General features: G+C 40.5%; 1 protein-coding gene across 3 annotated transcripts in view; it reads left to right on the top strand.

The window, feature by feature from the left end:
• Nucleotides 1-1,493: 1,493 nt before the first annotated feature.
• Nucleotides 1,494-26,083, top strand: part of BTK (Bruton tyrosine kinase) — a 31,865-nt gene continuing 7,275 nt past the window's right edge. The window contains exons 1-13 of one of the 3 annotated variants that reach the window (XM_019436043.2): nucleotides 1,494-1,620; nucleotides 9,662-9,907; nucleotides 10,449-10,547; nucleotides 13,831-13,899; nucleotides 15,452-15,533; nucleotides 21,565-21,693; nucleotides 22,006-22,073; nucleotides 23,014-23,201; nucleotides 23,629-23,691; nucleotides 24,267-24,321; nucleotides 24,601-24,680; nucleotides 24,844-24,971; nucleotides 25,769-25,843. In XM_019436043.2, the coding sequence (XP_019291588.2) occupies nucleotides 9,767-9,907; nucleotides 10,449-10,547; nucleotides 13,831-13,899; nucleotides 15,452-15,533; nucleotides 21,565-21,693; nucleotides 22,006-22,073; nucleotides 23,014-23,201; nucleotides 23,629-23,691; nucleotides 24,267-24,321; nucleotides 24,601-24,680; nucleotides 24,844-24,971; nucleotides 25,769-25,843 (1,177 nt within the window). In that variant the 5' untranslated portion in view covers nucleotides 1,494-1,620; nucleotides 9,662-9,766. Of the gene's footprint in view, nucleotides 1,621-7,403; nucleotides 7,852-9,661; nucleotides 9,908-10,448; nucleotides 10,548-13,830; nucleotides 13,900-15,451; nucleotides 15,534-21,564; nucleotides 21,694-22,005; nucleotides 22,074-23,013; nucleotides 23,202-23,628; nucleotides 23,692-24,266; nucleotides 24,322-24,600; nucleotides 24,681-24,843; nucleotides 24,972-25,768; nucleotides 25,844-26,083 lie in introns of those variants that run through there. The other 2 variants (XM_019436042.2, XM_053891403.1) reach the window with 2 other exon arrangements.

Here is a 26,083-nt window from a genome sequence, read left to right on the forward strand (position 1 = left end):
CACTCTCCCTTTTCCAGATCCCCCATTGTATGCCTATCAATTTCCGGGCTCCACCCCAAGATGGCCCTCAAGAAGGGATAGGCCATGTGACAACAGGTAGCATCTGACTGACGAAAAGGGGAGGGGAGGAGAATGTCTGTGACCAACTCTCAGGCAGAGGACCAGAGCAGCTGTTCAGAGGTGACTAGTGAAAGGATATATCTATCTTGTGCAGATGTGACGATTATCCACTCTACCATCCCTACAAAATGTGTTTTAAAAAGTTTTGTTGCCTTAAGACTTATGACAGACTTCTAGTGAGATCTGTGATCTCCACATTAGGATACAGCATGTAGGGCAAGTAAACACGGCAGTGCCTGATGTGTCAAGGTGGGAAAGCCAACTAGTCAGCAGGGGCTCTGCCGCCATCCTGGTCTGCAGCCAGTACTGTCTTCATTTCCTAGGAGAATCCTCCAAGAGATGATTGTGGCCAGAACACAGGCTAAGAAGTAGTTGAGGAAACATTCAGGCTTCAATTAACACACTTAGTCTGGTTTATAGACTTACAGAATTAAAGAGAAAGGTGTAAATTAAGAGTTAATCCCTGAGGGGCACCTGGGTGGCTTAGTCGGTTGAGTGTCCGATTTTGGCTCAGGTCATGATCTCGCGGTTTGTGTTTTGAGCCCCAAGTCGGGCTCTATGCTGATAGCTCAGAGCCTTGAGCCTGCTTCGGATTCTGTGTCTCCTCCTATCTCTGCCCCTCCCACGCTCATGCTCTGTTTCTGTCTCTCAATAATAAATAAATGTTGAAAAAAAATTTTAAAAAAGAGTTAATCCCTGAGGCAGAATCTGAAATGAAGAAAATCAACATCCGCAGAAAATGGGGAAGGGCACAGGTCTTTGTCAGGGCTTACATTTGTACATTTTTATCTGTAGAAAAACATGCTTTCTTAGAAAATGACTCAGCAGGGGGAAGTCTTGTCTCTACCTCTCTCAGGCTCTGCACTTTGGGGGTCCCCTTGTGAGCAGTCTCCATCTTTCGTTATCAAGTTTAACTGTGTGACCTTGAATCTCCTCTGCCTTCAAGGACATGAGACTGTAAAGACACTCTTCCTCATTAGACCCTTTGATACATCTTTGAAGGTCTGCATTTCTCCTCTTTCCTGTAAGTCTCCACTCTCTCTGCTGAATATCCCCACAGTTCTTTAAGCATGTTGTCCCTTCACCTTGGGGAGGTCAGCCTGATGACCTGTCTGCTCAACCCAGACCCATCTAGAGTCTCACTGTCCCGAGTAATGTTGAGAAGGGTTCTTTCAGAGCAGACTTAAGATAGTAGTGTCAGAGGTCCCAAGCAAATGAAGGGCGGGGACAGCTGGGGGCTGGGGGGTGGTGGTATAGGAACAGAGGCAGGGAACCAGATACCATGCTGCTGAGAAGAAAAAAAAGACATCGGTTTAAGTCAGGAAACAAAAAAAGGGAACTGAGTGGCTGTGAAAGGGTGGGGTTTGCTCAGACTGTCCTTCCTCTCTGGACTGTAAGAATATGTCTCCAGGGCCAGTGTCTTCTGAGATCGAGTCACACCTTCAAAGTCCTGGCATCTCAATGCATCTGGAAAGCTACCTGCATTAAGTCAGGACTGAGGTGGGTCTGGGGCATGGCAGAGGCTGGGCAGCAGCAACAATTATTTTTCATGGGATCCCTGAAGGCTGGCGAGAAAGCGTGGCTGGTGCCATATCCTCTGCTGGCAGAGAAGGCTGACAGAGGGTGGGAGTGTCATCAGCACAAGGCCCTGGTGGTCCTTTCCAATGATTAGAAAGGGATGTAAGGGTCCTTTCCAAGTAGGGTTGTGGGGGGAACAAGAAGAGAAAAAAATGGCATGAGGTGATCATCTGAACAGGTAGCAAATGTTGGAAACGGGCACCTTGGCAAAATTTGGCAGGAAAGTAATATTGTCGATGGTGGTAGGATAAAAATAAGCCATTTGGTAAAATATTGTTTGCAGGCCCAAAATGTATACTTGTGTCACTGAAGCCCTTAGAAGAAGAAAAAGCAGGAGGCAGATTGAGAAAACAGTAAAAGTTCACGTGTCACAATAGGTCCTCAACCTGTGTAAACTGGGGAAAAGCACCGTCTAAACCAGGGTGTAAATTACCTGCCTTGGGCTGCATTGGGCCCATGTTGTCTGGAGTGGGCTGGATTATTAGAATGATTATGTGTGCACCAACCTCGTGGTAATGAGGGTAAGAGCCTGGGCCAGAAGAAAACAGCCTCAGCCTCAGCCCAGAAAGTGTGGCCAACCCCTGAGGTCATGGGGAAGGTTTTTCCTATTACCATTGCCTGCCATGTGCACAGCTTTCCTTTCTCTTGTCATTATTTCTCCTCTCCTTTTCTTTTCTCTCCTCCTTTCCACCCCCTCCTCCTTTCTCTCCTCCTCCTCTCTCTACCTGTACTCCCCTTTACACCCCCCTTTATCTTATTCATTACCATATCCCCAGAACAGAGTTGTGTTTAATAAATAATTGTTGAATTGCATTGGATTCTTCTTGCCCTTTTCTTCCCCTGCTTTTTTCCATTTTTTCTCTCCCACTACTTTTTTACTACCTTCCCCATAGGATTGTTGTGAGTAGGAACCATGTTAATATATGTAAAACAGTTAAAACAAAGCCTGGCAATAGTAAGTACTAGCATCTCCAGGTTTGCTATTATTTTTATTCTGCCTGAGACCTGCTAGTGTCCCCGGAGGGCCTGCCTAGAGCAAATGGTGTGACATTTAGAATAAAATGGATTGCTGACCCTGATCAAGACATCCTTGGGTGGGCTATTAGACTCCAAAGGGAATCCTGGTCCCATATCCTGGTCACTCATTTCTCCAAGCTCAAAATCTCAGTGCCATGCTGTGCATTTCCAGAAGCAGGCCAGCAGCAAAGCCTAGAGGCAGGGGTCTATAAAGCTGTGGGACTGTCCTCTGTGCTGTTAGTTGTGTGCTAGTTCTACTCTTTCCCTCATTTTGCATGCCAAGCCCCTGAACTAAGGGTGCTATAGCCTCTCTGGAGCCTCAGTTATTTGATAAAACAATGTCACCCTCCAAAAAAGCCACAAAATGCAAATACTCATGGAACGTAAAGCATTATACCGAAACAGTATCTCTTAAGGCTAGCCCTGTGTGCTCTATTCTGACCCCCTTTATATTCAGACTATTTAAACTGTTTGCATTAAAGTACAAATTCCTGTTGTTCTGGACCAGTGATGTGTTTGCCTAGAATCCTTTGTAAACTCTTTATGGTGAGAACTAATGCAATTTCCCATCTGCTTCTAGGGTCTCAGTGCAATTTGAAATTATCAGCACTATGATTTACTATTTCCATTTGAGCAAATTTCCTATAGAGATTTTCCTTTCAGTGGACTAGACCCATACCAGGAAGTGACTTAGTATAAGGGGAAGATATGCCTTTTGAAAACCAGTTTGGATGTTCTCCAAAGAGTCATCAGATACTTGCTGCTTTTTGCCCAAAGATGCTGTATTGAGATCAGATCGATAACTCCTGGGAATAAGGGAGAGCTAGAATTTTCAGTAAGTCAGTGTTCAACAAGAAGCTAGAGACAAGACCTTGACATAATTCATCCCAAAGCCTCTTGGTTATGCAAATGAAGCCATCAGGGGATGGGGTGAGAGAACTCCTCCGAGGACCCTGAAACAAATGGGCCACGTGTGACTTTCAGTTTCTATAGAGGTTCATGTGCACTGAGGGAGGGTGTTGGAAATACAAAAGCCTTAATTGCAGGCTTTTCTTCTCACTCTCTGAGAGCCATCATCAGAGACCCTGAGAGTTATTGTTGGTTATCTGAACCTCAGAAAGATCACTGCCTTTCTTCCCTAAAAGAAAAATAAACGGTTGTCAATATAGCTCATTCCTAGAAGAAGGAAATTTTGGAGAGTCAAGATAAGTTAAACTGTACCCAAGTTGGAGGTTGGAATACACTGGAGTTCAAGATCACTGGCTCAATGAAAAACACAGATTAGTCTGCAGCAAAAACAGAGTATAAAACTGACTAGAAATGGAGCAGAAAATAAATAAAGGAATGGGGAAGCAGGCTCTCAAAAGCTAATATCTGGAGTGGAAATTGGTAAAATGTTTCTGGAAACTATTTTGTCAATGTATTTCAAAATGCAAAATGCATATACTTTTTAACTTGGTGAATGATGCTTATATAGAGATTGTAATATCATGGAAAGATAATCAGGAATACTGTTAAACAAGACCTTTGGATATTTTGGGTAAAACGTGTGTTGGTCGGATGGATAGCTAGATAATGTTAAGAAATATAAGTAAACTACAAATTGCATGTGCAGTATGATCTCAAATATAAGAAAAATGCACAGGAAAAATGGAAGTTAATATGCCCAAATATTAATGCCTTTGGATAGTGAGCTTATAATTGATGTTTTCTTTTTTAATATTCTTGTAAAATTAAAAAAATTTAATGTTTATTTTTGAGGCAGAGAGAGGGTGATCATGGGAGGGGCAGAGAGAGAGAGGGAGACACACACAGACTCTGAAGCAGGCTCCAGGCTCCAAGCTGTCAGCACAGAGCTCGGCATGGGGCTCAAACTCACAAACCACAAGATCATGACCTGAGCCTAAGTCAGAGGCTTAACCGACTGAGTCACCCAGCCACCCCTTGAAACATTTTTTATAATGAGCATGTGTTATTTTGATATTGAAGGATAAAATAAATAAAATATTTAAACTAGGGAAAACAAAAACTAAACCGAAAAAGAAGGCCAAAGGGCCACTCAAGTCTGGAGTGAAAGATGGAGACCCCAGTAGTCACCTTGAGAGCCGAGGGACAGTGCTGAAAGTATTACCACCAACCTGATGTTGAGTGCAGACTTACAGATTATCTACCTGGCTCTCGTGTAAAATATTAACATGAAGAACCAGAAGAACCAGAAACCTGAGACCTCTTGGAGAGGACTATAGCAGATGAGAATTTCCCTGGTTAACATGCAGCCAGAAAACTGATTTTGGCTAGAGGACTTCATCACAAAGCTCACCCCTTATAGTGCTGAGCATGAAACTTACCAAATAATTTTCTTTGGTGCTTGAAAAGAGCTTCTTGGGAACTTAGCAAGAGCAATTAGGTTTCTTTGTTTCTACAGTTACATTGGAAAGAAGACTTCTCTTCTGGTTCCAGGAAATTCTCAGTGAAAATCTCAATCAGGACCTATGATATGCTTCTTGGAACTGAAAAGAGATTTTTGGTGAGCTAAATTTAGCCCATGATACTCTACTCTAATTTCAGACAGTTGATAATTCTACCAGATTTCATAGTAAAACATCAGGAAGATAGGACTGAAATGGAAAGAAGGGATAACGCAAAGCACATAGGCCAACAGATAAGCCAGACCTGGGTTTGCCACTTTGCGTAACTGAGAATTCATTCTTAGAGTGGAAAACTATGATCACATGTACAAGGATGTCCATGGCAGCATTGTTTATAATTGAAGACAATCAACCTAAATATCCATCAGTAGGAGAATGGATAAATAAAGTGTGATGTACTCATCATATAGAATACTTTATGTGTATAAAAATAGATAAAAATGTGTGAGCTAGAACTACCAAGGAAAATAAATCATAAAACATTAAGCTGAGAAAAATGCAAGTTGCTGAAGAATGTGTACCACTTGTATAGAAATGTAAAACATGCAAACCAATACTAAATATCTTTTATGGATATTTACATATGCAGTAATAATATAGACCCATGCCTAGGAATGATGAACACAAAATTCAAGATATTGGTAACCTCTGAGGAAGGAGGGGATTGATTGTAGAGGAGTATACAAGGAGGTTTTGACTCTATGGATGGTATTTTATTTGTGAAAAACATCAGAAGCAATTATGACACAATGTTGGGATTTTATAGAGCTAAGTGGTGCATTTCTAAGTATAGCGTTATTCTCTGTACTATTTGCAACATTTCATAATATAAAAGAAAGTACATTCAATCAAAATTTTGTATTCACAGTGTGCAGTAACAACCCTAGGGACAAAGAGTGGATGGGGGTTCAACTTAAATCTTGTGTTTTTATCTCATCAACAATGAAAAATCCTGAACTAGTTAGGATCTCCTTGTGAAAGATTTAAAATGTAAGAAAATCTGGTAGGACTAAGAAGAGTCCACATGTGGGAAGAAGTACAGTTGAAAGTTAATAGGGATAAATCATCCTTTCTAGCGTGGAGGATTATTGCAGAGGAAAATGCCCCCAGGGTCCTGTACTCTCTCTTATCCCCTGAAATTACCACCATTTCCTCTTTTGCCAAATGTTCCTATAAGATGCAGAAGGGTCTGTCCCAACTACTCTTTGATGATAGCCATGGGGTATGACAAGGTGCTGAGGTGGATAGCACCACAACTCATTGAAGGCCAAAAAAAAAATCCTTCTGGGAGGCAGTGAGGTCGGTGTCACAGAACAGCAAGGGCTGTGGATTCACAGATGGATGAGGTTGGGCAAGTCACACAACCTCCATGAGTCTCACTTTCCTCATCAGTTTGTTGTGAGAAATAAATGAAATAATGAGTATAAAATGCCTGATAGGTAGACTGCATTGAGAGAAACAGGAGTTCCCTTCCATTCCCCTGGGAGGAAAAGGGAATAGACAGACTCTTGGGGCAATTAATTAATGCTTTAAAGGAGAAATAAAGACAGAATGATATTTCTTGGATACTCTGGCTAAGTAGCTATTTGAACTATGACTGACTGGGTATTTCTAATTAGCATCTCCTGGACTCTTCCCAATCATAGGCAGGCTGTGTAGTGTTCTGAACATTGCTCTGGTGTTGTTCCTAATAGTGTTTACCTCAGCCTGAGCGATAATAGGACCAAAGGTGGTTTAGTGTACCCATCCTGTAGGAGCTTTTCATATTAGTTCCTTAGGATAGTGCAGTTTGTAAGATGGCTGAACTCTTACTAACAAGCACCCACTTTTTGAATTCTGCTGCTCCATAGGGAGCTGGGAGGCTGCAAACGGTGTCCACGTGAAAATCCTTGCATTTGTAGTTTAATAAAGAGAACATAATACTGGAATTCTAAATTTTAAATGAAGAGCTCTGTGTCTTTCTTTTACTTTTCCTCCTCTTTCTTTATATGAGCAGCAGTATGTATGTGTGTTTGCGTGTGTGTAATATTCATGTCACTTCCGGTTTCCACCCCCACCCCCACTCCCTGAGTGAACTGGAGGGTCAGCCTTCACTGTGCATCTTTTGTGGTCAAATTGACTGTCAGCTTCAGAAATAGTTAGAAAAAAAACTTAGAACCTTCCACAATAAGTACCTAAAGAAGTTGTAACTGCCCTCTAAAGCAGAGTGTCCATCACACACCAACATTCAGGAAGACATAAAGGACAGATGCACCTTCTTTCACATTATTGGTGGATGGATCAGTGATGACTAAGGAAGAACTACCACATTTTCAGGCTGTGTGTGCAGGGACTGGATCACAAGGAATAGGAGGAAATCTGCCAAAGAGGGTGCAGCTAGCCCTTGGAAATCCTGGTAATCCTTTAGGTTAATGATCTAGAGGTAGAGGCCATTTCACCCCTTGCTCGAAGGGGTGATGGCTAGTGAGAAGCTTGCTTACTTCCTCATACTTAGACCAGCACTAAACCCTAACCAAACACAGACATTTGAAAGAGAAGAAGGCTTCCTCTTGTACAAACTGGATTTGTTCTAAAAAGAAAAAGAGCAGAGGCAGCTTCCAGAAGGACCTATCTTATAGGAAGTAAGAGCAGACGCCAAGACTGAAGTGAATGGATGCCAGGTCAGAGCAGGGAATGTGTCCATCAAGAGCTTGCAACAAAGCTAAAGGTAAAATGATGGGTGTGCTTTACTCAGCTAAAAGAAGCAAAATTGGATGCAGTTTGTTGGGGTGCTTCTGATCCAATTTACTGGTCATGCTGCTCACTTTCTTTTATTTTATCTTCTGTAATTCGAATCTTTTTGATTGTGAAAAGGTACTTAATTGGAATTCACCATGGGAAAAAAAGTAATATTGTTACAAGGATCTTGATGAGTGACAATTCTTAAGAATATAGTATTATTACTGGGCTACCACTACTTCTGGGAAAGTGAATAGTTTTAATGTTGAAGGAAATTTCTGTGGGCTTTGAGCTGAATCTGTGTTAAAGAGGACTCTGGTTGTAAACTTTTATCAGTTTGTCACTCCTGTGAGAGACCATGTAAACCAGGGAGTCAGGGAGCTGTGTGACATGATGTGGGAAAAAGTTTGCTCCTTTGCCTAATTTTTCTCAAAAGATCATTTATAAACCGTTGAATTGTGAACCATTCACAATTTATAAACAATTGAGTTATGAACCATTGAATTAGTCTACCACCAAAAGACAGTAGCATTGACATGGTGGATAAGTGATCATTCTGAACATCTGTGGTGTTCCTTCAACCTATTTTTGTGTCCCCAGTATGATAATAGAACCTTCTCCACCACAGGAAAGAGCAGAACAATGGTGTAGATAGCCTCAGACTTTGATAAAAACCACTCCCTTGCTCTCCTGATGTGAGCAATAATCTGTGCTTCACAGGTATAAAAAAATGCTGACTTTATTTTGCATCCATGGTGCCACCAAAATCATTAAGGACTTTAATTTTTTAAAATGCCACCCCCCTTAAGGAAAAAACCCACCTGTAACAAATTTGAGAGGGGTTGGTGATTTTTTTCAGCACTTATTTGTGCTCTGTTTTGTGGCAGTATTTATAGTTTCACTTTATCTGTCTAAGGAAGGTATGGAATTAGTAATATACAATTGTGCATAAACCAAGTAAATAACTTATATAAAAATGTGTTTTGTGCAAATAAAAAAATGGTGACTTTTCGTAACTTTCTTTGCATTTCCATACTTCAGTTACCTAAACTGAATCTTTCTGGAGATTGTAAGTTTGGAGAGGGTGAAATAAGTTACTTTTCATAAATAGTCAGAGATGGCATCCATAAGACTAAGTTGCATCACTTTTGTATGACACTGTCTAAAAGAACCAATCTAAGAAAAAAAAAAAGGAGGGAGGAAAAACCAAAAAACAAAAACAACTCCCTCCTCAGAAATTGGTTTTCAATTTTAGAACAAAGATTCTATCCTTTGTAGCTCAGCCAGTGGCCGATGGGCAAAATCAGTTGGGCGGCAGTTAGTATATGTCCATACCCGCAGGTGCAGCTTCCATATCCTTATTAGACCCCTCGGTTACAGACCCCAGTGGGACAGTGTTTGAAAAAATTACATTCACTGTCTAGGAAACTGGGAACTGAAAGTCCAATATCTGCCTCAGTGGAGTTCTGGCACCTGCATTATCCCTTCTGGGAATATCAGAGTCAACAGCTGCAGAGAGGCTTTTGCTGTTAACAGATATCATAAAAGGGTGGTTAGTATAAAGCTGCCTCTAGACATTACCAAGCACACAAATACATGTCATTTGACATCCAGAGCATTCCATTGCCTTATACAAAAAGCCAGTGTATGTGAACTCACAACGTTGAACCAGTCCTCCAATTCAACGTGCATCCATTAAACCTGAAAACTGACAGAGGTGGGGGCTGTGGAAGGAAGATGTCAAGGTAGGAAGAAGGATCTTTGTTAGCTTTGCACATTTCTGTTCCATTTGAAACTAGATGGCCAGGCTGAGGGGAAACCAGGAAGGATGAGGATTAAAGATCTGGGTCCTCAAGAACTTTCATTATCAACAGCACACAAGTGAGTTTCAGAAAGAAGAAGCGATGGCTACAGTGATACTGGAGAGCATCTTTCTCAAGCGATCCCAACAGAAAAAGAAAACATCACCTTTAAACTTCAAGAAGCGCCTCTTTCTCTTGACTGTGAATAAACTTTCCTATTATGAGTATGACTTTGAACGTGGGGTAAGTTTCTCTGCTGTGAAACTTGAGTTTCAAGGACCTGGCCTTAGATCTTCCTTGAGAAGGAAGTAGATCCTTTCTGTTTGGAGGAGGGAGGTGGTAGGGACCTGGGTACATTTCAAAGTAAGGAAAATGTTTCCTATCCTTGAACTAATTACAGCCATGCTGGCGCAAAAATTCAAAGGTGCTAAGAAGCCGGCAGGGATGGGAGGGATGAAATCTTACCATGGAATCTTGTAATTGGTTATCATTCATTAAATGTTGAGAATGAAATCCAAGTCTAGAAAATTACTTTCTTACTTTTTTATGGTAAAGTCACACACAGTCATCCACTCTTCTATAGTATGTTCCTTTATCTGATAGTCAAAAAATATTAGATTAATAGATCTGGAAGTTTTTTGTTTTTTTTTTCAAAATGACAGGTCCTGATGTAGACTGTGGGTGTCACCTCACTATGTTGAATGATTAGATAACAAAATCTAATCATCTAGTTGCTAAATCAGTCTTAACCTTTCTCCATTTTCTTCCTCATTCTCTTTCTCAGAGAAGAGGCAGTAAGAAGGGTTCAATAGATATTGAGAAGATCACCTGCGTTGAAACAGTGGTTCCTGAAAAAAATCCTCCCCCTGAAAGACAGATTCCGGTAAGTAGAGGCCACTGTCAGAGCAGGAGTGGAGTGGTTAAGAAACTTGGAACACTTCAGTTCTCTGCAAATAAAATGGTGATGCTGTGCAATATGGTAAATCTCCCTTATAAAATTCTTCACTCTGCCACATATTGGTTATATTGAGTCTCAGCATTTTACACCCAGATGCAGAACAACTCACTTAACCTTGAAAACTCCTAACACCAATTTTAAGACGACATATCAAATTTTCTTTTTGTGGTAAAGATTTTATTTTTTTAAAATAATCTCTACACCCAAGGTGGGGTTTGAACTCACAACCCTGAGACCAAGAGTCACATGCTCCACCAACTGAGCCAGCCAGGGGCCCCAATATTTAAAATTTTCAAACTGATCAGAGATTATTAGTTTTACTGTCTCAGACACCAGGATCAGATTTATAGGTTTGAGTTAGTCTGAAGGCCAGAATCTAGGGCTCTGAGTCATGAGATTCTTTAATAACTCAAGGTTTAGTCTCCTCTCATTTCCCAGAGGCTCTTTAAGGCATAACACTTACAGATTTCAGATTGAATTTTTAAAAAAATATATCATTTATTATTTTTCCTTATTATAGAAACTCTATAAAATACTTTAAAAAGCACAATAAAGAAGATAAAACCATGCATAATCCCATTATCCAGGTAAAACAGCTATTGTATGTTGGTATACAGAGTTTCAGATGTTTTTCTCCACTAGCAACACACATATTCATACTACTATGTATGTTATACATTTATTTTTTAAGTCTATTTATTTAAGTAATCTCTACAACAAACATGGAGCTCAAACTCACACCCCCAACATCAAGAGCCACATGCTTTTCTGCCTAAGTGTGCCAGGCACCCATATGTTAGGTATTGAAAACATAGAATCATACTAAACATCTTGCTTTGTAACATTTTCAATTTAACAATATATGGAAGCTTTTCCCATGACAATAGATACTTTTTAATAACGTGATTTTAATGACTATGTGGTATTCTCTATTATGAATATACTGCAATTTGTTTAACTGACCTATTACTACACATTTGTTTCCAACTTGATATTATAACCATGTTAAGAATATCCTTGCATACATCTTTATGTACATTTGCTATTCATTTCCTTAAAATAACTTCCTAGAAGTAAAATATTATTCTTCCCTTTATTAAATTTGTACAGTTTGGTTATGTTTATCTTTATATTCTATTTTCTAGAAGTGCAATTTAAATTTCATGCACTCCTACAAGCTATGTATGAGAGTATCTCTATTTCTCTACATTCTTTCCAGTATCAGACATTTTAAATATTTGTTAATTTGGCAGCCAAGAAAAGTGATATTTCATTTCTGACTTATTTTGCAATTTTTTGTTACTCATAAGGTTGAATGTTTATGTCTTACACCTTATTTATATTTTTCCATCTGTGAATTGCCTGCTCATTTTTTTTGCCCAATTTTCTGCTCAAATGTTTACTTTATTCTTAGTACTTTTTAAGAGATCTTGATATATTAAGAGTATTAATCCTTAGAGTGCCTGGGTGCTTCAGTCAGTTGTGTCTGACTCTTGATTTTGGCTCAGGTCATGATCTCACAGTTCGTGAGTTCGAGCCCCGTGTCAGGCTCTGTGCTGACAGTGCAGAGCCTGCTTGGGATTCTCTGTCTCCTTCTCTCTCTACTCCTCCTCTGCTCATTTTCTCTCTGTCAAAATAAACATTTTTTTTAAAAAAGAGTATTAATCCTTTAACTGTAATATGTGTTGAAAATATTTTTCCCAGTTTTTCATTTATCTTTTAATTTTATGGTGTTTTTTACTTGTTCATTTTTACCATACTGGGTTTTAAAGTCTATGCCATCAAATTACTTCATCTTTTTCCTAATGTTTCTAACCTTTAGCATTATATTGGAAAGGCCTTGTCTCCCACAAGATTATACATACACTTATGTTTTTTTTTTTTCTCAGTCATTCATAATTCCATTTTTATATTAACCTCTTGAATCCATCCAGAATTTACTTTGGTGTATGGTGTGAAATAGGCACCTAACTCTCCCTCAACACACATACCAATATTAGTGGTAAAATGTTTGTCCCAGCACCACTGATTGAGTAACCTCCCTTTCCTTGATGGTTTGAAATGCATGAGGTTTTTTTTTTTTTTTTTTTTGAACACATATGTGCTGGTTCTTATGGATATGTGTCCCTATTGGGTTAAAGGAAGCAATCTCTAATAAGAATTGTCTGTGCAGGAATGTCTTCTAGAGCCACTGCAAAGGACTCCCAGTACCCAAGGAAATCCAAAAGACAGCAATGTATCAATTAACAACCATGCTCTCTTCTTTTTTAAGTTTTTTTTTTTTAATGTTTATTTCTGAGAGACAGAGAATGAGCAGGGGAGAGGCAGAGAGAGAGAATCCAAAGCAGGCTCCAGGCTCTGAGCTGTCATCACAGAGCCCGACGTGGGGCTCGAACTCACAAGCCATGAGATCACGACCTGAGCCGAAGTCGGATGCCCAACCGACTGAGCCATCCAGGCACCCTTAAATTGTTATTTTAATTCTAGTTAGCTAACAGGCAGTGTTATATTAGTTTCAGGTGTACAGTATAGTAATTCAATAGTTCCATACTTTCCCTGAGCTCATCACAAGTGCACTCCTTAATTTCCATCACCAGTTTAACCCAACACCCACCCACCTCCCCTCTGGTAACCACCAAATTGTTCTCTATACTTATCTGTTTCTTGCTTTGACTCTCTCTCTCTCTCTCTCTCTCTGTCTCTCATTTTTTCCTTTGCTTGTTTATTTTGTTTCTTAAATTCCATATTGAGTGAAATCATATGTTTTTTGTCCCCTGTCCGACTTACTTTACTTGGCATTATACTCTCTAGTTCCATCCATGCTTCAAATGGCAAGATTTCACTCTTTTTAATGGATGAATAATATTCCATTGTATGTGTGTGTATACACACACACACATCTATATGTCTATATCTATATCTATATCTATATCTATATCTATATCTATATCTATATATCTATATATCACATCTTCTTTAACCATTTATTAATGGATGGACACTTCAGCTGCTTCCATATCTCAGCTATTTAAGTAATAATGCTATAAACATAGGGGTGCATGTGTCCCTTTGAATTAGCGTTTTTGTATTCTTTGGGTAAATGACAAGTAGTGCAATTGCTGGATCATAAGGTAGTTCTATTTTTAACTTTTTAAGGAACTTCCACACTGTTTTCCACAGTGGCATGTGCTTTCTTCTTTCATTGCAGAGAAGGGGTGAAGAATCCAGTGAAATGGAGCAGATTTCAATCATTGAAAGGTTCCCTTATCCCTTCCAGGTAAGGTATTTTCTCTCACCAGCTCTCAAAGGTACCTGTAATGTAATAATTAGGGATGGGGTGCGGGGCACAGTGAAGAATACTAGGTCCCAGTGAACAGAAGTTGAGGTGGATAAGGACACTCAAGTGAGAAATGACACTGACATGGGCTAAGAGTGTTTTTTTTTTCTATTTTCCCAATTTAACACAGTACCTTTTAGTCCCTACACCTCAAAGAGAATCCATAATGGCAGTAATTGTATTATGGCGTGTCTTGTCTATGGTAACTACATTGAGAAAGATGCTCTGTTGAGTGAGCATTTCACTTCCTTCTGGTCCCGCCTATCTGTCTAATGGTGGTCATGTGGGTTGAAAAGACAGAAAAGGGGAGGGAAGGAGTAGTATTAGGAAGTTCCGTATGGGGAAGGCTTATTAGACTTATACATAAACTTAAATTCTATTCAAGTCTGAAATAACTGAAAAGCCACATAGATATCTGTTTCATAGGTGCATTGTAATCCATGAGGGAGAGCAAGAGCTTCAGATTCAACCTTCAGTTTGGCTTGCTTACATCCTGAAAACTCTGTAGGTCATATGTTGTGAATATAGCAGCCTCTGCAAACAGTGAAAGCCAGAAAAGGAAGTGGAAAGTCTCAGGGGAGGGGGCTTTCTGTCATGGATTTATAAGCACAGCAAGACTAACAAGCAAAAAGAAAAATTTGCAAGGATCTTGTTCACATCCTTGACTGTATCAAAATTTACAAAACCTATGAAGGAGGAGTGTTTTAGACATCGTTTTTACTACTGTTGTCTTTCAACAAGATGATGTTGTTTGGCTGGGCTAGTGGATAATACCATTAATTAATTCAAATTAATTTACATTTGATTTCAGAATCCAATATGTAATGTCTGTGAGGATTGGAACCACATGTTTCATGCACCTCTACAATACCTAACGCAATGCCTTGTACATGTGAAGTTTTTAAAAAATACTGTTTGATTTGATGACAATGCTTAATATATACTTTACTCTTTTTGAAGTAAATATATACTTTACTCTTTTGTGGTTCCAAACTTGGTTTATTTTGGCAATGGGAGGCCACTAGGGCATGGGAGGAAAATTAGCTCTGAGTTAAAATTTTGTTACATATTATAATCCATATGTACCGATGAAGACTTAAGTTATACAAATCATTACTTCAATTCTCTCCTATACAAACCCAAAGTTTAATAAGATCATAACATATTCTTTGTTGGATAAACACAAATCCTGTCTCCATCATGAGTAGAGGGAAATATTATGAACTATGTTTACACACAAACTGAAACACAGGTCAAGAGGATCTAGGACCATTTAAAAAGCTAAGAGCCCCTAAGTCCTACTACCCTGGATATTAATTGTTCAGGAATTTATCAGACAGCTCACATGACCCCAGCTCCACTGCTGACTGAAGACCCTTTCTTTGTTTTCCACTATGAATATACAAAGTTGCAGCTTAAGATTATTTCTTTCAAAAACTTTCTTCTTTTTTCTGAATCCTAACTGCTGAAGTCTGTGTGTCCATTGCCTCAGGTTGTATATGATGAAGGGCCTCTTTATGTCTTCTCCCCAACTGAAGAACTGAGGAAGCGCTGGATTCATCAGCTCAAAAATGGTGAGAATTATTTTGAAAATAAACTAGTTTTCAAAGAAAGAAGGGAAGAAAGTAGAGGGAGAGGGAAAGGGAGAGAAAGAAGAGAGAAAGGAGCGGGGGACAGGGAAAGAGAGATGGAGGGAGGGAGGAAAGGAGAGACTAAAGAAGAATGGATGGAAGGAGGCAGGCGACAGAGAAAAAAGAGAAGAGGTGGAAGAAACAAAAGGAAAGAGAGGAGGGAGGTGGGAAGGAAGAAAACAGGGAGGGAGGAAGGAAAGAAGATGATAAATTGTATTTTATCCAATATTAGTGATACAATTGAGTTATTAAACTCCTTTCCTTCCATTATATGAATAAAAGATAACGTACTAGACAAAGAGTTTCAATGCAGTTCCACCATTATCTCTCTAGTGCAATTCTGTAGTTATGGGCACCTCTATTTCCCTATCTATAAAATAGTCCCACTCTTTCCACCAACTATAAGGGTGGTATGGCATTCAATGGTTATTGCAATATTTCAAATCCTAAGTATAAAATATCTAGTTCCCAAAACTTAGATGATTATGAGAATGCTTGAAGTCAGAGCAGAGAAGCTTCTTCCAAGCCCTCTTCTGCCACTAATAAACTGGGTGACCTCTGGCAAGTAGGCCAACAAGCTCCTTTTGAGGCTTAGTTTCTTCTTCTGGAATAGAAATAATAATGGTACCTGCCATACCTACCTCCAGGGTTGTCTTAATGATCAAATGATATAATGTTTATGAAAACACATGGAAAACTATAAAACACTGTATAGGAAAGCATGGTACATCTCTTTCATGGGTAAATATTTTCTAAGGAACTATTTCATGTTCCTTGTTTTGTGAGGACTTAAACTTGCATAGTTTCAGCATTTCACAAAGACCATACAACATGCTCAGATAAACTTGACTCTAAAGTCTTGCAGCACAGGATGCATGCACACATATTTGTGTGTATATATAGCCACATGTCAAGTGACTGAGAGATTAACTGGTTGAGTTGACATCAGGAAAGGCTGCCTAGAGAAACAGGAAGGATGGCAGACTGATAACAGCATGGTTGGGTTATTGCACGACAGCCTTTTTTGTTAACATTTAGATTCTGATATTCGGCGGCTCACCATACCACCCTTATTCACTCCCTTGAGTGCAAGTCTGATTGGCCAAAATAAAAATCACCAAATCTTTCAAGCTGAAAGAGGAGAGGAGAAAGGAAGAAAGGGGTCATTTATTGTATTCTTGCTATGTTCCATACACCAAGCTAAGTACCTTATATTTATTGTCTCATTTAATTCTCACAGCAACTGTGGGTTAAAACAACAATAATAGGGGTGCCTGAGTGGCTCAGTCGGTTAAGTGTCCAACTCTTGGTTTCGGCTCAGGTCATGATCTTGCAGTTCATGAGTTTGAGCCCTGAATCGGGCTCTGTGCTGGCAGCGCAGAGCCTGCTTAGGAATCTTTCTCTCCCTTCCTTTCCCTGCCCCTCCCTGGCGTGTGCTGTCTCTCTCTCTCTCAAAACAAATAACTAAATAAATAAATTTTAAAAATAAAAAAATAACAATACTTAATAAGCACTTATTATGTACCAGGCTCTGTGCCAAGTGTTTCAAATGTACTAGCTTTTAGTTCTCATGATAAGTTTATGAAGTATGTATTATTCCCCTATTTATAGATGAGGGAACTGAGGTTCAAAGAGGTTCAGTAACCTGCTCATGGTCACATTCATGGGCACACTTGATGGTAAAGCTTGGAGTTTTACCATATCCCTAGGTCTGAATGACTCCAGAGCCTAAGTTTAGTACATAGTTTCATGCTGGTTTGTTCTCAAGCCCAGAAGTTATACCTGTAGTTAGCTGCAAGATATTCTAGAGTAAGGCCATGTTGAGATGGCAAATTGGTGATATCTTATACCACAAAGTCCAGTTCTTGGGATTTTGGGGGGGGGCATGTTTTAAGGTAAGAGGCCTGCTTTAGCCCTAGGAGTACAAAATGAGCACACAGAAGGCATATATGTTTGTATTTCTTTGGTTTCTCTCCACAGTGCCTAATACAGTGACTTGAATGCAGAAAGGGACCAATGGTTATGCTCACTGATTTTTCTGTAAGAGTATACAACCACCACTAACTAGGGCTCCATGTTGATGGACAGCTAGGAGTTAGTTTGGAAATAGGGGAAAGTGGGACATACTGAGCAAGAACCAGAAGAGAAAAAAAAGTGACACATGCAAGTTAGTAACTCCCTTACACTTAAACTACTAATTTCAAAACCAGTCATAAGTTAGCCTAACAAATATTTACTGAGTGTCCACTGTATTCAAGGTATTAGCAACGACTGAATATCCAGTGTGTGGGGCGCCTGGGTAGCTCAGTCCGTTAAGGGTCTGACTCTTGATTTTGCCTCAGGTCATGATCTCACAGTTTGCGAGATTGAGCCCAGTGTTGGGCTCTACACTGGCACTGCAGAGTCTGCTTGGGATTGTTTCTCTCTCCCTCTCTCTCTGCCCATCTCCTGTTTGAGCTCTCTCTCTCTCTCTCTCTCTCTCTCTCTCTTTCTCTCTCCTGTCTGTCTCTCTCTCAAAATAAATAAATAATCATTAAGAAAATTAAAAAAAAGAATATCCAGCTTGTAAACTTGGCTTATTAACTCAAATGGCAAACATAATGCTGATTATGCACTACTATTAAAGTTCATTAGGTAAGTAAAACTACAACAACAGTAAAAATAAAGCCAAAACAAATAGAAAATACTACCACTTGAGTTGGGTTATTAGTGTGGATAGGTAGTGTGGGAAGGTACAATTTTGCCTTCTCTTCTCTTGTGTTTCTGAAGGCATTTCATTTCCAGTTGTTCTACACCTGGGTGTATGTCTTCTTGAACCTGCTTGGGCTGACAACATGACCCAAAAAAGTAGGTAACTTGCAACAAAATACCATAGTTGCTGGGGGACTTAGGTGCAAGTCGTAACAATACCAAGACAGCCCCAGGTTCTGCAATGCCAATTGTGAGATAATATAGGAGGCATAAAGTCCTACTCTAGGGATAAGTTATCCCACTGTAGGATAAAATGCAGCAGTTGAAAATCACTGGCATGAGAAGGAGACTTCATCTGAGTACTGGCTACCTCTGCAGGGTTATTGGCTATTAAAGTGCCTGAGGGAGCCTTCTGAGGTCCTGGATCAGAGTGGTGGTTAAATGGTTGTAAACAAATGTGGCTAGTTGTATATCTTAGATTGCACACTTCATTATGTGTAAGTTATACCTCCATTTAAAAGTAGGGCTTCAGGTACCCCATATCCAGCTGCCTTCTTTTTTCAGTGGCACTTTCCATGCAGAGATTGTATCCCTGAGGACTTGGGCTCTCTCCTTCCATTTCCTTGAACACAACAGTGGGCACTTTAATGTTATAGCACCACAAATATGTGTCTACATTCACTCTAGAATATTGGTTTGGACAAGCTCAATAGATCCTCTCCTAATTGCAACTTCAAAAATAAGCAAAAGTCCTGACCTCACCAAAAATGAAAGAAAGAGTGGCATTGACAAAACTGCGACAACTAATATAGGGAGGAAGAACTCATTCATAATGAAACAGAATTTTAGACATTATCCTGATAAATATGAACATGAGAGACCAGCCCATCAAGTACTTGGAGAAAGTGCACCAACCATTAGTGCTTCCCAGACAGAGTTGGCCCTATGCATTGGTGAAGTAGTCTTTCCCGGCCCTCTCACTTGGACACTGTCTTAGTCAGCTCAGGCTGTAAGAAAAAATACCATAGACCAGGTGGCTTAAACAACAAACATTGATTTATCACCATTCTGGAATCTGGGGAGTCCAAGATCAATATGCCAGTGGATTTGGTTTCTGGTGAGAACCCTCTGCCTGGCTTGCAGAATGGGCACTTTCTCCCTCTGTTTTCCTATGGCAGAGAGAGACAGAATCTCTCTCTCTTGTCTCTTCATATAAGGGCACTAATCCCATCATAAGGACTCCATTCTTATGACCTAATTACCTCCCTAAGCCTCCATCTCCTAATACTATCGCATTGAGTGGCTTCATCATATGAATTTCAAGGTAGGGGGGACATAAACATTTAGTCCATAACAGATAAATGTTTTTGAAATTCCCTCCTAGGTAGCTGGAAATACCAGTTCTGGATTAGCCAGCAAGAGAAAGGGTGTAATCTTCAAGGGACCCTGTAAGAGGCAGGCATTACTTAGGAATGTAGGGTAAGTTCCTAATGAGTCTTCTGTAGGGAGAGAGGGAAGAATGCATTATGTGCCTTCATCCGCATATTAGCATAGCTTCGTTTTGTAGAGCAGCCAGTTATTGGTTAAGAATTCTTGGCAGGTCTGCCAGTGTGCAGGCCTGCACCAGAGGGCCTTCAAATCCCTGGGTGAAGAGTAATGGTGGGAGGAGGGAGGGGCAGAGAATGGAGGTAGTGAGAGTGATCAGTCCTGGCTGACATCTGGAATGTTGTTCAGAATTGCCAGTGCCTGGTAATAATAAAAGACAGACTTTTGGTTGGTTTTACTAGTGTTTTAAAATTCTCTAGAGACAATTCAGCCCCTTAGCTTGCACCTCCATCTGACTAGGTCCCACCACCCTGTACCTGGTAAGATGGTGAAGGGGAGTGCTGAGAAAGTAAAGGACGAGGTTAAGCAGGGAACAGTGGTTAGAAGTACTCCAATCCATGTTTACAAAAGCATCACAATAGTACTTTAAAAACACCAGCACTTTTGTTCATTTGCCTGTGAAATGCACCTGGCCACCAGAAGCTTCTAGGCTTCCCTCAAAGTCTTAAGTGAATGAATGGAGTGAGACTAGCAAGCTCGTAAGGACTTGAGTTGGTCTCTACAGAGGAAAAATTTCCCTTGTTTTTTTAAAATTTTTTAATATTTATATATTTTTGAGACAGAGAGAGACAGAGCATGAGCAGGGAAGGGGCAGAGAGAGAGGGAGACACAGAATCTGAAGCAGGCTCCAGGCTCTGAGCTGTCAGCACAGAGCCTGACGCGGGGCTCGAACTCGTCAACTGCAAGATCATGACCTGAGCCGAAGTTGGACGTTCAACCAACTGAGCCACCCAGGCACCCCTGCCTTGTTTTTATCTTAAAAAAAAAAAAAGTTACATGGGCTTCTCCTTAGCAGTAAAGGCTGAAATGTGCAAGTCCTCAAATGTGCACATTTTTAGACCAGCCAAAGTCTTTTTGTCCCAATGATAGCTATTGTCAATCATTTCAGTTGTCTTTGCTCTATCTGTTATCTGACAACTTGATCCCATGGATGACTTATCTAATTGACTTCATGCTCAGGTTCTTGAGATGCCACAATATTAAAAACAGTAATACCAATTCCTCCTATCTGCAAACCACTCTATTCTTTGCAAAGTACTTTGGCTTCTGGGAGACATTTTGAACCTCATGACTCTGTGAAGGAAATGGAGGTGCTGTGTTTATCTCCCACAATGAGCTGAACCCACCTTGGTGGCCCTAGGAAGACCGGAACCATGTTTATTCTAGAGGCAGAATCACTTCATTTGCTCCTGAGCTCCATTCTATTGTCTATTCTATGAACATGGAAAGCCTGATGCAGATAATCTCACTAAAGTAGGTATCGCTAAAAGACCACTCAGGTAGCTGGGACATTGGCATGTTGAGAACTGGAGTGAGTTTGGCATGGGCTTATTGTTTCCTGTATCTGGAAAAGAACACCATAATCAACACATTGCCTTACAGGAATATTGTAATGGTTACTGGGAAAACAGAGAACATATATATTTTGTTGTTGTTGTTCTTGGGCTCTGGACACATAGATATTCTTACCACAGTAGTCAGGAGATAGTCATCATGAGAGACCACTGAAGAGGACTGCACAAGAACTCTCCAGGGACAGGGATATGAGCCAACTTGTCCTCAAGAAGGGGCAGTTGTTTAGAGCTCACCACTAACCTTAGTCAAAGAAGAAAACATACAAATGGTGGATTCTTTGGAATTTCAGATGTGATCTCTTTCTCTCTCTCTCCCATTACAGTAATCCGGTACAACAGTGATCTGGCACAGAAATACCATCCTTGCTTCTGGATCGATGGGCAGTATCTCTGCTGCTCTCAGACAGCCAAAAATGCTATGGGCTGCCAAATTTTGGAGAATAGGAATGGAAGTAAGAGATCTTATCAATATAATTTCTCCCTCTTTTGACCCTATCCACCACCCTTTCAAGGGTCTGTCAAACCCAGGTTTGTATATTTTGCCCACTACACAAAGGGGCCTGGGAGAGGGGTTTCGCTGGGGCCGAAATCCTGCTGGCACTCTGCTGTCCAAGCTGTGCAACCTGGTACAGGGCTGTACGCACTTAGACTTTTTCTAACTTTCCTAAAGGTAATGTATACAAAAGCTAAGTTCCTAATCAAATCTGTCCCTGGGCCCTTTCCTAAGATGCATTCTATATCAAAACTGGTTTCTTACTTTGTAGGTTTAAAACCTGGGAGTTCTCACCGAAAGACGAAAAAGCCCCTTCCTCCCACACCTGAAGAGGACCAGGTATACAGGGAAATTGGTGCTGCTACTGTTTAAATAGAAACTTACAGGGGCACCTGGGTAGCTCAGTCGGTAGAGCATATGACTCTTGATCTTGGGGTCGTGAGTTCAAGCCCCATGTTGGGTGTAGAGATTAATTTAAAAATAAAATTAAAAATTAAAAAAAGAGAAACTTACAGTCACACCCTGAAAGCACACCAGTCTTAGAACTCCCAGGGGACTTAGTAATGTTAATTGGAGTTCTTGAGGAAACATGGGATTTGTCCTAATTAGGACTTCCTATTCAGTGGTAAGATAGAGGGCTATTGCAAAGCTCTTGGCAATGATTTAATCCAATCACCTGTTTAAAACAAAACAAAGCCTGATATTTTTAAGTGAAAAATATTTTCAAACATAGAGTTGTAAGAATTTAACAGTGAATACCCATATACCCAATACTTGATCCTACCACTAATATATTATTATTGATTTTTTTGGTTATTTTTTAAAATCTAAAAACCTCTTTCTCATATTTTATGAGTAAGCAGGGCAGGAGTTATTATGCTCATTTTACAAACAAGGAAACTAAGATTTGGAGCCACTTAGTAGATCCATGTACTAGTTTAATGCCAAGGTTTCCACATCATGACTGTTCATGGTTTTTGTCTGGGAAGTTTTAAAATTACTGGTGCCTGGGTCCCATCCCCAGATATTTTGACACTATTGATATAGGAAACAGCCTAGGATTATTAGCCACTCTCTAGATGATTCTGATGTGCACTCCAGGCTGAGAAGCCAGCATAGATACTTGAAAACTGGTTGAATAAATGCTGAATAAACATTTTTTTTTTATTCCTGATTTAGGTGAGACTGATGTCTCTAGTAAGCCTGAGAGTTGGGGGAGAAGAGGAGAGGGCTTGATATCTAGCCAAAATCCCCTACTTTTTCCTTCTCAACTACACAGATCTTGAAAAAGCCTCTGCCCCCTGAGCCAACAGCACAACCTGCCTCTACAAGTGAGCTGAAAAAGGTTGTAGCCCTTTATGATTACCTGCCAATGAATGCAAATGATCTACAGCTACGAAAGGGTGATGAGTATTTTATCCTGGAGGAGAGCAACTTACCCTGGTGGAGAGCGCGGGATAAAAATGGGTGAGTCCACTCCAGCCCTTCTGGAGCCTTGTGTCCACCTTCTCCACACACATGCAAAATCTTGCAGCATGACTCCCCCGTTCAGTATCCCAATCAGAAATTGTTCTTCCCACACCAAAGTGACTATGCTGTCCTGCCAAGTACTTCCCAGAGTGCAGCTCTACTTGTGGCCACCTGTCGGAGCCTACAAGGTCTGGCCCATTATGTTGTCATGCGCATATAATCAGTGCTGCACGTGCAGAAGCTACACACTTCACTGGCTTAGCCATGCATCAGTGACATGATCCTCTTTGAGGGAGGAATGTGGTTTATATACCTCCATTTGAGATCTGTTCTGAGCCAGGGGATACAGGCATATGAATCTCTATCCCCCGCCCCTGCCAGCATGGGAAGTATTGGATGATATACCACACTGTCTCCTCTACAGGCAGGAAGGCTACATTCCTAGTAACTATGTCACCGAAGCAGAAGACTCCATAGAAATGTATGAGTGAGTATGCTTATGTTCCCAGCACACAGTCTTCCCAGACGAATGGAATATAATGTATACATTCTTATACTTTCAGTAAAATTTTTATTTTAAGATACTTACTAAAGCCACTGCCAACTGGGTCAAATGATGCCACCACCCTAAGTCAGTGGGTATGTCTTACCCTCACCCCAAACACTCTTTTCTTTTGAGAGCTGGAGAGGTCATCACACAACCTCACCCACCCAAATTCAGAAGAACCACTCAAAGAAAAGTATTTGACAATTTGATAAGAAAGGGTGAAAACATCAAACTTCTGTTGTTTTCCTTTCTCCCTAATCATGTAAATGGATTATCCTTGAATGTCCTGTCCCTAATCCCTTCCTTGAACCCCTTTGCCTTTTGTCCTGTGCTCTTCATTTCCAACCAGTCTTTGGGAAAGGGATGCTGTGTGCTATGCACATGATAGGTACTCAATAAATAGGAGTTGATTGAACTGACTGAACCACTGGCATAGACGAGCCGTGAAAGGTGCTCTAACCTCTAAGCTGCTAACCCTGTGGCCTAAGAGCCACTGAAGCATTCTCCCTTTACAGGTGGTATTCTAAACACATGACTCGGAGTCAAGCTGAGCAACTGCTAAAGCAAGAGGTAAGTGTGTGACCACAGGAAAATGGCATTCTCCTTGCACAACAAGTGAGGGCTTGCTTCTATCTGTCACCTCAAGGCAAGGCAGTGTCAAGGCTGTCATTTTATTGGGGTGGGGGGTCTCAATTACACTTTTCAGTATCAAAAGCAATGAGGCTGCAGTTCAAACATGGAACTTGTCAGTAAAATCAAGGCTTCAGTTTTCTCTCAGGTTTGGGCAGGTGGGATGCAGGTGTGAGCACCACTTCCTCCTTAAAGTTAGATTCTTTTTCATTGTTTCAGGGGAAAGAAGGAGGTTTCATTGTCAGAGACTCCAGCAAAGCAGGAAAATATACTGTGTCTGTGTTTGCTAAATCTACAGGGTGAGCATTACTGTTCCAAGGCCCTGGGGACAAAGGGGAGAGGTTCTTTAATAGTGTGCCTCTCCTACTACCTGTGTCCCTTAAACTCAAAATTCACTTCACTTTACTTTGGGTCCTGCTGACACTTGTTCTCAAGTTGCTGACTCAGCACCCACTTCCTTAGGGACTCTCAAGGGGTGATACGCCATTATGTTGTGTGTTCCACACCTCAGAGCCAGTATTACCTGGCTGAGAAGCACCTTTTCAGCACCATCCCTGAACTCATTAACTACCATCAGCATAACTCTGCAGGTGAGTATCAGGGGTACCAGATAAGAAGAGTGTGACAAGAACCAGTAGAAGCAATTCAGGACAAAGTGGTGAGGGGACAAAAGCCTCACAAAGCAGTGCAAGTTAGTTGTGAAAGAAAACCCTTATGATGCTGGGTAGAGGTCTGCCTTTGACTGCCAGACTTTGCACCCAGTACAGACTGACTTCTTATTTGGTGACTAAATCTCAGTGCTAAGGAAAGACATAGAAGATACTGGTAACTAATAAATCAGCAAGTATTCATTGAGTTCCTATTGTGTCCTCAGCAGTTTTCTTGATACTGGAGGAGAACACAGTAAAGTTATTAGTCAAGGTCCTTGCCCTCAAAGAACATACAGATTAGAAAATATCAGAAGACAGTTTCTCAGTCTGGTAGGCATTTGAAAAACTGGGAGATTGGTGACGGCATGAATACATTGAGAAGACTTGCTGCTGTCTGCTATCCCCATTCAAGGCAGTGTCAAGGCTGTAATTTTATGGGGTCCCAATTACACTTTTCAGTATCAAAAGCAGAAGTAGAATGTGAGCTAAGCCTGGGGTTGGAGGTGGGGATATATTTAGTTGGGGAGTGTATTTCAATTAGTATTTATCTCTTTTTTTCTGAAAATCCTTTTGTGAAAGGAGAAACTTCCAGAAAAATTTGGGCTCGTGAAGATCTTCTGGAATTCAAAATGTACCAGAAAGATAAATATCAGAAGTGTAAGGCTTTAAGCGAGGGTGTGTATGACATCCCACCTCCTACACTGCACCAGCAGCATGACCCTCTTTGTATGTTTCAGGACTCATATCTAGGCTCAAATATCCAGTGTCTCAACAAAACAAGAATGCGCCTTCCACTGCAGGCCTGGGCTACGGTAACTGCTTATTTCTCTAGGGTAGGGTGGACTGATCAGTTGCAAGGACTACCTTTGGCAGACCCAATTAGACCTTGCAGCACATTGTTCTGCACCAGCTGCCTCAAGGAAGATTAAGACAAAGCCAAACAAGTTATTTAATAATTCTTCTTGCCCTGGTGGCTCCTACTGGGACTGCAAAAACAGATTCATAAAGGGATTATTTTTTAATTGTGGTAAAAAAAATAACCATAAAGGAAT

The sequence above is a fragment of the Panthera pardus genome, unplaced genomic scaffold (assembly GCF_024362965.1).
Source record: "Panthera pardus isolate Hobbes unplaced genomic scaffold, ASM2436296v1 HiC_scaffold_27, whole genome shotgun sequence".
NCBI classification, from domain to species: Eukaryota; Metazoa; Chordata; class Mammalia; order Carnivora; family Felidae; genus Panthera; species Panthera pardus.